The sequence below is a fragment of the Mytilus californianus genome, unplaced genomic scaffold (assembly GCF_021869535.1).
Source record: "Mytilus californianus isolate M0D057914Y unplaced genomic scaffold, xbMytCali1.0.p SCAF_7, whole genome shotgun sequence".
Taxonomy (NCBI): Eukaryota; Metazoa; Mollusca; class Bivalvia; order Mytilida; family Mytilidae; genus Mytilus; species Mytilus californianus.
Window position 1 is genome coordinate 117,628,688 of NW_026262723.1, and position 13,239 is coordinate 117,641,926.

A 13,239-nucleotide genomic window follows, 5' to 3' on the forward strand; every position below is an offset into this window, starting at 1 on the left:
AACAGCAAAATTTCCTTAAAATTACCAATTCAGGGGCAGCAACCCAATAACGGGTTGTCCGATTCATCTGAAAATTTCAGGGCAGATAGATCTTGACCTGATGAACAATTTTACCCCATGTCAGATTTGCTCTTAATGCTTTGGTTTTTGAGTTATAAGCTAAAAACTGCATTTTACCCCTATGTTCTATTTTTAGCCGTGGCGGCCATCTTGGTTGGTTGACCAGGTCACGCCACACATTTTTAAAACTAGATACCCCAATGATGATTGTGGCCAAGTTTGGTTAAATTTGGCCCAGTAGTTTCAGAGGAGAAGATTTTTGTAAAAGTTTACGGACGACGGACGACGGACGCAGGACGACGGACGACGGACGCAAAGTGATGAGAAAAGCTCACTTGACCTTTCAGGTCAGGTGAGCTAAAAAACTAAACTATGATGGGAAACCTTTGACTTCTTTCTTTATATAAACTTTTGATTTGGTACCATAGAACTATGTAGAGTAAATGTACATTGCAACATGTCAACTCCAAGCAAAATTATATTTCCAAGCATAAAGTAATTTATGAATGAAATAAAATGCTCCGCTGGGGTGCAGCTTGATACGACCGCAGAGGTCGAACCCTGAACAGTTGGGGCAAGTATGAACACAACATTCAAGCTTGATTCAGCACTGAATTTGGATTGTAATTAAATATTTGACACAGAATAGGTTTCTGATACAGAATGAAAGTGGTCTAAGATACTTAAAAAAATTTAATTTACCTATTCAAACCATATCATTATTATTTGCTTTTATATATAAATCAGAAATAACCAATTTAAAATGGAAAATTTTAAAGAAAAAAAAGGAAAAAGAATCCCCCCCCAAATTTTTTGAACCCCCTTATGATTCATCACCCCAAAACTCAAACCCAGCCTTCCCTTTGTGGTATGGTACCTTGCAGTACAATTTCAGAGAGATCCATACACTTGAACACATGTTATTGTCTGGAAACTAGAATAAACTGCTTCGCTGAGCGCAGCTAGATACGCCCACAGAGGTCCGACCCTGAACAGTTGGGGCAGAAATGGACACAATATTCAAGCTTGATTCAGGTCTGAATTTGGATTGTAATTAAATATTTGACATATTATAGGTTTCTGAATAAATGTATTCAAAGAACTTAAATTGGTTATATGAATTGAATTTATATTCAATTAAAAATTTCTTGCTGTTGTGCAACACTTAGTAAATCTGTTGTCAAGACTATAAACAAATAAAGTTCAATTAATTCTCAATGCCATATTAGAAATTTATGAAAATAAAAAGGGAGCTTACATCAATAGATATAAACAATTCACCAAAGTTTCATAAGAATTGGTGACAGCATTTTTGAGTTATTGTCTGAAAACTGGAAAATCACCCTTTTTTTAATGAATAAAACCCCATAACTCAGAAATGTTAAATGTAAAATTTATAAAATTCTAAAGGGAGTTTACATCAATACATACAAACAATTCACCAAAGTTTCGTAAGAATTGCTGAAAGCATTTTTGAGTTTTTGTCCGAAAACTGAAAAATCCCCCCTTTTTTTATGGATAAAACCCTGTAACTCGGAAACGTAAAATCTAAAATTTATAAAAATCAAAAGAGAGCTCATGTTAATAGATATAAACAATTCACCACAATTTCTTGCAAGTTGGTGAAAGCATTCTTGACTTATTGTCCGAAAACTGGAAAATCCCCCTTTTTTTAATGAATAAAACCCCATAACTCGGAAACGTAAAATCTAAATTTTATAAAAAACGAAAGGGAGCTCACGTCAATAGATATAAACAATTCACCAAAGTTTTATGCAAATTGGTTAAAGCATTCTTGAGTTAATGTCCGACATGTTGACGACGGACAGACGGACGGACAGACGGACGGACGGACGGACGGACAGACGGACAACGGTATACCATAATACGTCCCGTAAACGGGCGTATAAAAATGCTTGTTTTTTGGCCCCTTTTGGGTCCCAAATTCCTAAACGTTTAGGGCAATTACCCCCAAACTCAAACCCAGCTTTCCCTTTGTGATATGAAACCTTGTAGTACAATTTCATAAAGATCCATACACTTACACACAAGTTATTGCCATGAAACTAGAAAAATGCTTGTTTTTTGCCCCTTATTCCTAAAATTTGGAGGCAATTACCACCAAAATCAATCCCAGCATTCCCTTTGTGATATGGAACCATGTGATACAATGTCAGAGAGATCCATAGACTTACACACAAGTTATTGTCATGAAACTAGAAAAATGCTTGTTTTTTTCCCCTTTTTGGCCCCTAATTCCTAAAATTTGGAGGCAATTACCCCAAAAATCAATCCCAGCATTCCCTTTGTGGTATGGTACCTTGCAGTACAATTTCAGAGAGATCCATACACTTGAACACAAGTTATTGTCTGGAAACTAGAAAAATGCTTATTTTTGGCTCCTTATTCCTAAACTTTTTGGGCAATTACCCCCAAACTCAATTCCAGCTTTCCCTTTATGATATGGAACCTTGTAGTACAATTTCATAAAGATCCATACACTTACACACAAGTTATTGCCATGAAACTAGAAAAATGCTTGTTTTTTGCCCCTTTTTGGCCCCTAATTCCTAAAATTTGGAGGCAATTACCCCTAAATTCAATCCCAGCATTCCCTTTGTGATATGAAACCTTGTGATACAATGTCAGAGAGATCCATAGACTTGCACACAAGTTATTGTCATGAAACTAGAAAAATGCTTGTTTTTTGCCCCTTTTTCCTAAAATTTGGAGGCAATTACCCCCAAAAATCAATCCCAGCATTCCCTTTGTGATATGGAACCTTGTGGTACAATGTCAGAGAGATCCATACACTTACACACAAGTTATGTCTGGAAGTTACATAAATGCTTATTTTTGGCCCCTAATTCCTTAACTGTTGGTACCATAACCCCCAAAATCAATCCCCACTTTCCTTTTGTGGTATTGAACCTTATTTTAAAATTTCATTGAGATCCATTCACTTAAACTAAAGTTAGAGTGCGAAAACTAATGTGTCTTCGGACGACGACGCCGGACGACGACGACGCCAACGTCATACCAATATACGACCACAAAAATTTTTTTGCGGTCGTATAAAAAGTTCTTAATTAAGAAATAAACTGATTCGCTGAGCGCAGCTGGATACACCCGCAGAGGTACTACCCTGAACAGCTGGGGCAAAAATGGACACAATATTCAAGCTTGATACAGGTCTGAATTTGGAATGTAATTAAATATTTGACATATTATAGTTTCTGAATAAATGTAGTCAATGAACTTGAAATCGGTTATATGAATTGAATTTATATTCAATTAAAGATTTCTTGCTGTTGTGCAATACACTGTGCTGTTGTGCAATACTTAATAAATCTGTTGCCAGACTATAAACAAATAAAGTTCAATTTCTTCTCAATGTCATATTTGAAATTTATGAAAATCAATAGGGAGATTACATCAATAGCTATAAATAATTCACCAAAGTTTCATGTGAACTGCTTAAAGCATTTTTGAGTTGTTGTCCAAAAACTGGAAAATCCCCCCTTTTTTAATGAATAAAACCCCATAACTCAGAAATGTAAAATCTAAAATTTATAAAATTCTAAAGGGAGCTTACGGATTGATAATTTAGTCTTAGATGCAAGATTTTTTTATCAGTTGTTAGTGGCTTTGAACTAGCTGTCAGTAACTGCGAGTACTCTCAGATTTGTACTTAGTGTCTTTTTGTTGTTTGGATGTACAACTACCCGACCACGTCCACTTGTATTTGTATTTATCCATCTGATGAGTTTAGCCTCTTTCAACTGATTTTTATAGTTCTTTCTTATATTGTACTGTTACACCACTGTCCCAGGTTAGGGGGAGGGTTGGGATCCCGCTAACATGTTTAAGCCCGCCACATTCTGTATGTACATGTATGTGCCTGTCCCAAGTCAGGAGCCTATAAAAGTGTAATTCAGTGGTTGTCGTTTGTTTATGTGTTGCATATTTGTTATATTTGTTCATTTTTTTTACATGTACATAAAATAGGCCGTTAGTTTTCTTGTTTGAATTCTTTTACATTGTCATTTCTGGACCTTTGATAGCTGACTGTGCGGTATGGGCTTTGCTCATTGTTGAAGGCCGTACTGTGACCTATAGCTGTTAATTTCTGTGTCATTTGGTCTCTTGTGCATGTGTGGAGAGTTGTCTCATTGGCAATCATACCACATCTTCTTTTTTATATTTACATCAACAGATATAAAAAATTCACCAAAGTCAAGGTGAGACAACAAAACTTAGTTGTAAGATCTCTGAAATTTTTTACAGGGTACGAGTTTTTCTCATTGTTGGAGATTGTACGGTGACAGTAACACCTGTAACTGCTTAAACCCATTTCTTATGCACTTTAGTTTGATAAACTCACTGAATATCATACCACATCTCCTTATTTTTATATGCATTACAATTTACATGTGCATGTAATTGTAAATATATATATATCAGAACAAAATTCATTGCGTCACTTTTATTTATGCATCCTTTGGCACAATACAAGTTCTAAAATTACACAACATAAAACAACTAAATGTTATTTCAGATGAAAGTTTGATTCAGTTCCATTCATAGGATTTATTAGAATTTTGTATGTTTTGCCAAGTCCAATAATTCGCTCTATGTGACATAGAGACATAGTTGACTAAACCACCAGGTGTCGAACATTCAAGAATTTTCAGTGTTTCTGTTTTTATTTGATGAAAAGGTTGCCTGAGCTCTAGGAGCTTTAGGTTTTATCACAGGATATTCTGTGCTGTCAATAATAATCCAAGTCGTAGGAAACTTTAATTTGAAGTTGGATGGTGAAAAATACCTGACTAAACCACTAGATGGCCAAGTGTTAGCCTCACACCACTGTTTAGACATAAAAACAATCCATGTATACACAATATTCTTAACACTAGATTCAATCTAGAATCTAGACAGTTCAAAGTTGGTTGTATGATGCCTCAATTTCATCAAAGTCATAAAAAAACTGATTTTCAACTGACACCCTATCAATTTGAAAATATATGTATCTCAAACAATGTGCTGCTGGACCAAGTGTGGTCAAAACAAATAAAAATTTAGTATACAACTCTAAACCGGTATAAAAATGCATGGCTGTGTCATGTATCTTCATTTCAAAATTCTCTGCTGAAAACATAGGCATTGATGGTGTTTGCGTAATTCCATCTGTGAAGCTCAACATTAGCTCGGCAGTTGGTGGTGGACAGTCATAAATCCTTTCTGCAGTATGAATGACTTCTTCAGGAAAACCAACTTTACAATCAAAACTTTCCTCTAGATTTCTACTACAATATTCATCAAGTTTATTTCTTTTGTTTTCACAGGAAACTGCCCTGATTTTTCTTTTTGCGGACGATTCAGTCTCTTGCTTGGTCCAGGAAAATAGGCTGGGAATTGCAGTAGACTTAAGTCTCTGTATGGTGGGTTTGCGCCCTGAAAAAGGTTATAAAACATTGGTTTTTTTATAATTAAATGAACTTCCATCAGCAATGTATACTTTGTACTACCTGGCGAAATATTAACTAGATTTATTCATTACAATCTGGATAAAACTATGTTTGCCTGATTCAATGTATGTTATGTAAATCCAAAGGACAAACAATGAGAGACTTATGCAACAAACGTACATTGTTTGTACCTAAATAACTATAATATAGATGAGAGCATGTCATTGTTTTGTTCCTGTTAACATTGTCATTGATATTTTTCAAGAAAGTCTATGAGGCATAGCTTATGCATTCCTGTCATTACTACATTAGCATAATTACTGCTAAAATAATTCTCAGTATGATATACCTCTTGTAAGAAATCATTATAATTGTAGCAATCACCAAAAAATCTCAAACAGATCACATTGAATCGTAATTCAAAAAATTATGACGTCTTGAATTACCCACCCCCTTTTATTCTAAAACGATAATTGCGGTTGTAAACAGACTTTGGTTTATTCGCATGGCGATTACATATATAACTATATATTTCACAAAGAAAATAGAGTTTTACCATGAATAGTTTCCTGCACGTAGTTTTTTCAGTAAAACGTGCCTTGCAAACAACAGCTGATTGAGATGGACTCAACGATATCATTGTGTTCTCGTCCAATCTGCGTATGGGCCATGGCGTTGATCCAACTTTTCCTTCTTTTTAAGTCATTTGGAAATGCATGTCCTCCTCTTAAATGACATCCAGGTACACAACAACAAGTACTTATCATCGTTAATTAAAAATATAACTGAAATAGTTGCACAGTGCAGAAACCGGAAGTAGAGGAACAGGATCCGCTACCACGGCGCCACCTATTCAGGAACGATAATTTGCTACTTTATATAACTGCGAAAATAACGTTAGACGGGTTCACGTGCATAAACAGAAATGCGCTTTAAATTGTATAATATAATTCATGTTCAGTCGACCTTTAATTATTATATCAACTACTGAAATGATTTATAAACATCTAGATTGCAGATAACACTCGAAATTAATCCGAGCTCTTTCCACACGGAATTCAAATAATTCTAGTTTGTCAATCGGTTGACTGCTTATAATGCAAAATACTAATATATCAAAAGTTTTTAAAACTAACAAAACACAATGATCGTTTCTCTATTTCCCAATGTAAATGAAATGAAACAAAAAACATTTTATATCGCAATAAGAAGAGGAGAGAATTCAACATTTCCGGATCTACTTGGTGTCTAATGACCCCCCACGTAGATAAGTTGGATATCGCGGAAGGAAGGATTAACCCGGCAACTAGGAAGGCATTAAAGCACTGCCTTTAAAAACATACCTTTCCACATGAAACTCTCCCTTCTAAAAATAGAACTGTGTCTTCATTCAGTGGTGGCATATTTTCATTTGATTGGACGACAACTGAAATTACAATTTCTATATTATAACACAGCATTTCTTTCATTAAAACAATGTATAAACAAATGACTTAACGTTTTTATGATAAATGACATCTATATACATAGACTTTAAAATACTTAACAGTTCAACCTACCTATTTCCAGGTACATGAAATTCACTGACACTTTAATTTTACAAATTCTTAATAATCATGATAATATCTAAAAAGATATAAACGTCTTGATCAACAGATCAAATTTCAATGTTCAGATTCTGTCCCACAAATCAAAGTAGCTGCACACAAAAAGTAGAAGGTACATTTGGGAATTTTTTAGCCCTGTAATTTTTGAGAAAATAAAAAATTGTATGATTTAATTATTAATCAGAATTTTTTTCCAAGTAAGAAACCGGGATCTCAGCAAATTTTAAATATTACCTTAGGCTTAATGATTCTATTGACTGTAGTATTGTGAGAGTGACATCTATATAAAACAGTGGCAGATCAAGAACTTTTCATAAGGGGGGCCACTCCAGTCATGCTTCAGTGATTCCCTATATAATCAACCAAATTTTTCCCACATAAGGGGGGGGGGCCGGGCCCCCCTGAATCCGCCTATGTAAAAATAAGGAGATGTGGTATGATTACCAATGAGACAACTGTCCACCAAAGTTCAAATGAAGTGGATGTAAGCAATTATAGGCAACTGTACGGCCTTCAACAATGAGAAAATCCCATACCGTATGGTTGGCTGTAAAAGGCCCTAACATGAAAATTATGAAACAATTTATAATATGTCTAAAGAGAAATTTTCACATTTTACCAAACTATAGTAAAGAATATAATAATTTCAGAAAATTCTGATAACATCAACATCATGATCATTAAGCCCAAGCTCCAACCTAGCCCAAAATATTCTTTGCCCACCAAAAGCTCAACACAAAATGCAATTCCTATGTGGGCAAGGGTTGTGAACTGTAATATTTCTCAACCGGTATTGAGTTAATCAAAATTGTGTTCAATGGCAGAATATTCAAACAGGAACATATATATTGACGGGACTTGACACTACCTGATTGTAGTCGATTTTATCGTCGTGCCATAGTTAATAAAGATACGATACAGAAACGGATATGTGTTAAAAACGGACTCGCTATTATCCTAATAATTTCTGATATTATCAATAAAATGTCATTCAAACTAGTTTTATAGTGATGCTAGTGTATCAAACTTGTATTCTGTCACCTCAAATTTGTTAAAATCGCAAGCATTTTATCACAGAATTGTGCAGAATGCAAACCAGGTAATAAAAAAATGGCGGCCATTGCCGCGATGATTTACAAATTCCCAAACTATTATAAAACACTTCACATCATATACTGGTAATTTTATATGACAAAATATATCTACTAAATGATAAAACTTGTATTTATTTACAATTAGAGTTATGTGGTTTATTTGTTGAGCAGTTCTGATAGTTTTTCAGTCAGACGCTACCAAAATCCGTAAATCTCGGGAAGTCTCGGGGAGTCCGAGATTTTATCAATTTTATGCTGAAAAGCGTATCAGATTCATTTCCCGTTAGATATACTGTTCCCAGATTCAAATAAATAGCAAAACATTTTATACTGAAGAAAATTTGATTATAACATGTATAAGGCCAAATCGATAAAATAATTTCTGTATCCTCTCGTAAAAATTTGACAGATCTCGTTATTTTTGTACCTCTTCCCCAGTGCTCTTGGGATATTAAAAGATAACAGCTGCAAATGTTATATGATGCTTTAATTTACAATTGAAATGTATCGGTATACATCATTTGTACATTTACATCCCTTAAAGCCATGCTTTCTGAGTTGTTATTTTCATCTCTGTGTTTATAATTACCTAAAACTCCTATAACACTGGTGACATCACCAATATGTATGAGCTGTACAGAGTCATCTACTGTTATAGCTAAATCTTCTAAGGGAGGTAAGTCCTTCAAATAAATCGAACATTAAATTTTCACAAAAAACTTTCTTATTATCAATTGCTACTATTCATATTTACAAAATACATGAACGTGATAAAGGGTGAGTTAAATACTATTAGAACTAAACATCAAAAAGACATATTCTTAATTGGAGGGGATTCAATTACATCATTAACTTGTCATAAGAAACCTTCACCAATAGACAATATCCTGCCAGGACCAACCAAGCTTTTCCTGTATTCTAGTTGACAATAGAGAAGAACAAATGCAGACTTCAATACACATAATGACAACACCCTGAATTAAATGTTAACCTCTCAGCCAGCATTTAAACTACAATACAAACCATTACCATCTAATGTAATCAGCGACAATATTATCTTACTAGATATTGCATGAAAACCATTTCAACCAAAACCAGCAAGAGGGAACATAAATACTTATATATATATATATATGCTAAAAAACTAAAATACATAAGTTAAATGAAGACCTAGCACTTTGCAATGAAACATTCACAAACACCATTGACAAAAAAGTTAAAATTAAGTAGATGCTGTATGTTTGCCAATGAGAAAACTATTCACCAATGACCAAATGATATAAACATAAGCAACTAAAAGTCACTGTATGTCCTTCAACAATGAGCATCTATGTTTCAAAAATTCAAACCAGACACATGTACATGTTTACAACTGGACAACATATATTCAGTTTCGGCAATAAAGTGTATCAACAGGTAGTAGGTATTCCTATGGGCACTTATTGCGCCCCTTTAATAGCATATTTATTCCTATATTGCACATCCTAAATTTTACGGTAATATTGTACTAAAAGCGCGGAAATCACAATGTGATCCGTGTAAACTTATCAAACCTTTTAACAAACTTGTTAGCAAAGGTTATCTTATTAATGTTGTAATAAGATCTTTGAATATTGTTTTCATTGGCACTAACATCGATTTTGTTATCAACAAATTAAAACATAACTAAATTTGTACTCTTTTCGAATGGTTTTTTGGGATGTATATATACACATCCACGTATATTTTCTATTTAGAAATTGTTTTATCTATATATAAGATCGTACATATTTATTATAAGGTTAAATCCTAACTATCCTACCGCCTGTCATTACTTTTATTTTGGCATTGCACAAGTCATGTCTTCTTTTGACTGTCCATGGCGTTAAACAAGTTAAAACACCAAATCCCTGCCTGGGATGTGTTTTAATTGATTTTAGCCTCTGATGCATGATTTTTTATTATTAATTGTTTTTGGCTTTTAACTAGCTTTCAGTAACTGCGAGTACTCTAAAATCGTACTTTCGTGTTAATTTGACGTGTTGACACAATTTGCAATGCATTTCTTTTATTCAATGTTTACTTATTTTTTGTTATATCTCGTCTTACTATTTTTAATATGTACCACCTTTGATAAGTATTTAGTATGACGATAAATTTTCACTTCTGTACTCGTACTACATGTACTATGAACAACAAATATATTTTGTAAATAACTCAAGAACTGTAAAAGTGACTCTACCCAAATTTGTACTTGACCTGAGTTTTGTGGTCATACGCATTGTGTATGCGTTTCATAACATTTGGTTGAGGCAAACTAAAGAAAGAAAGAAAACGGAAACGAAAAATTCAGCAATTTTTCCATTTGTAGAGGGGCATAACTCAAGAACGGTAAAAGTGACGCCACCAAAATTCAAACTTGATCTGTGTTTTGTGGTAATAAGCATTGTGTATAAGTTTCAAAACATTTGGTTGAGGCAAACTAAAGTTAGAGAACGGAAACCAATTTTGGGACGTACGTACGGACAAGGGTGAAACTTAATGCCCCCTCCACTACGGCAGGGGCATAAAAATGTTTCTGTACTCCTAACAACAAAATTATTATATTTAAATTTACCTGTGTACATTACTTTATTAAACGCCATTTTGTCCTAGGTTAAAGTTGTCTTTTTGACATTGATTACATCTTTTTTATTTATATTGTATTTATATTGTGTCATAGATCAAACTTATTCGTTCAGTGTATATTTACTTGTTTTTGTGATTATGTCTTTTTGATCGAGTTAAGCCATTTCAATTGATATTTTATTGTGTGTCTTTTTATGTTGTAATGTTACACCACTGTTTCAGGTTAGGGTGGAGGTTGGCGCTTGTTAAAACGTTTAAACCCACTGCATTTTTATGCACCTGTCCTAAGCCAGGAGCCTGTTGTTCAGTGGTTGTCATTTGTTGGTATGGTTCATAAGTGTTTCTCGTTTTTTATATAGATTCGACCGTTGGTTTTCCTGTTTGAATTGTTTTACACTAGTCATTTTGGGACCCTTTATAGCTTGCTGTTCGGTGTGAGCCAAGGCTCCATGTTGAAGGCCGTACTTTGACCTATAATTGTTTACTTTTCACACATTGTGACTTGGATGGATAGTTGTCTCATTGGCACTCATACCACATCTTCTTATTTATAAATATCACTTCAACCAGATGCCAATTTTAACAATTGGGATTTTATATTCTATCCATACTATCTAGAGATAGATTTTCATAACAACTGACATTTCTGGTGTAGAAACAAATATCATCATATAGCATTTGAAACAATTTTTTTATACGAATAGCAAGTGAAAATAAACAATTAAATCAAAGTAGTTAATTAATTTATGGCTTTTATTTTCTGAAACAAATTAACTGTCATGTCATGGGTATACCCTATTTACTGAATAAAAGTCATTTAAACCCCACAAACCGTCAATAACTACCTTGTTTTATAGATTACCTCAGGAAATAATTCTCCTTTTGTTCTGATTTCTTCCTTACACAGTTTGATCTGTTTATCTGTCAGTGATGAAGTACTTGACTGTCTGGATCTACTACAATAATTAATTCAAATTTATATTTGTGATGCTAAACATGCTAAGTACCTTGACTTCATCAGATAAATTCTCAGTCTATAATTTTTTTTAATGAACAGGAGAAAAAACTTAAGAATAAAATTGAGAATGGAAATGGGGAATGTGTCAAAGAGACAACAACCCGACCATAGAGCAGACAACAGCCAGTTAAGTCTTTTAAAAATCATTAAAAAGATTTTCTATAATACTTAAAATAAATACTGAATCAATTTCTTTATCTTACATGCTTCTGAAAGATCTAATTTTACTCTTATTTATGTAATTGTCTATCTTGGAGATATCAGTCGCAATTGATGAGAAAAGCCTAACCAAATATTGGGAATTTATACTACATTTTATTATACAACAGCTGTGTACATTGTAACAACAAATTTCCTTAAAAATCATCTGTACTAACCTCTGTGGTTTCTTGGTTTGTTCTCCTTCATCTTCAGACTCTGACGAAGATGATGATGACGTAGAATCACTAGATATGTTATTTTCTACATCTGATTCTGGTTCCACTTTTATACGGTACTGTCCAGGGTCAATCTGATTGGTGATGAGACCTTCATCATCAATAGGCTCTACTTTAACTGTCACAATGTTCATGACATCGGATTGTTTTGATGTGGTTTCCATGGATACCGGTTCTGCCGATTTTGTTTCACCATCAGATTCCAAAACTTGCTCATTTCCTTGTTTACATTTATTCTTCTCACGACTACTAAAACAAGTATTTATTTGACCCTTTTTTTTTAGCATGTTACTGTCGTTTGTATTATCTACAGAATCATCACCATGTACATTACTCTGTCTGTTTATTTCAATGCTTTGGACTTCTGAATCAACGATCGGCAGTTTACTTGGACTATCTAAAACAACAGCTGAATCATCAGAATCGTTCTCCTTTGCAATCACTTCCTGTAGCTTGTTCAAATTTTCTCTAATTTTTCGTAACTTTTCAGTTTTGTTCTGTTCCGCTACACTATGAACATCATGTGAATCTCTCTCTTCATCAGAGATCAATAACTGACCACTATCTACATCAATTATGTCTCCATCATCATTATTGGCAACCTTTACTGAACTACTGTCTATTTCATCACAGTCAACAACAATACAATCACCATCGACTGAAACTTTATCCATTATCTGAAAAACAAGATAACAGTAGTTTAGTAAAGTATTACATTGATTGTAATTATATAAGTTATATTCTAATTAAATCCACAACAACAATCAGTGCTCGAGCTAGAAATTGAAAGGGGCAGGGTGCCAGTGGAGGACAGGGCTCTTTTTAAGGTTGGGAAAGGCCACTTCTCAATTTTTTTGTCTACCTTTTATGTGTGTATTCATCATGGCTTTTTATCATATGTTCACATTGTGTACATGTATTACTGTATATGATGACAATAAAGAT

General features: G+C 33.8%; 1 protein-coding gene and 1 long non-coding RNA gene across 2 annotated transcripts in view; both read right to left on the reverse strand.

Moving 5' to 3' along the window:
• Positions 1–13,239, reverse strand: part of LOC127709219 (putative uncharacterized protein DDB_G0282133) — a 47,589-nt gene that overhangs the window by 11,088 nt on the left and 23,262 nt on the right. The window contains exons 2-5 of the mRNA XM_052214622.1: positions 12,235–12,971; positions 11,702–11,795; positions 8,822–8,915; positions 6,875–6,957 (exon numbers count right to left, since the gene is read on the reverse strand). Coding sequence (XP_052070582.1) covers positions 6,875–6,957; positions 8,822–8,915; positions 11,702–11,795; positions 12,235–12,968 — 1,005 coding nt within the window. The 5' untranslated portion in view covers positions 12,969–12,971. The remainder of the gene's footprint in view (positions 1–6,874; positions 6,958–8,821; positions 8,916–11,701; positions 11,796–12,234; positions 12,972–13,239) is intronic.
• LOC127709224 (uncharacterized) lies at positions 4,532–6,510 on the reverse strand. The gene is made up of 2 exons (XR_007985550.1): positions 6,088–6,510; positions 4,532–5,517 (listed from the first exon to the last, which is right to left on the reverse strand). It is a non-coding gene; the product is annotated as an uncharacterized LOC127709224 (long non-coding RNA).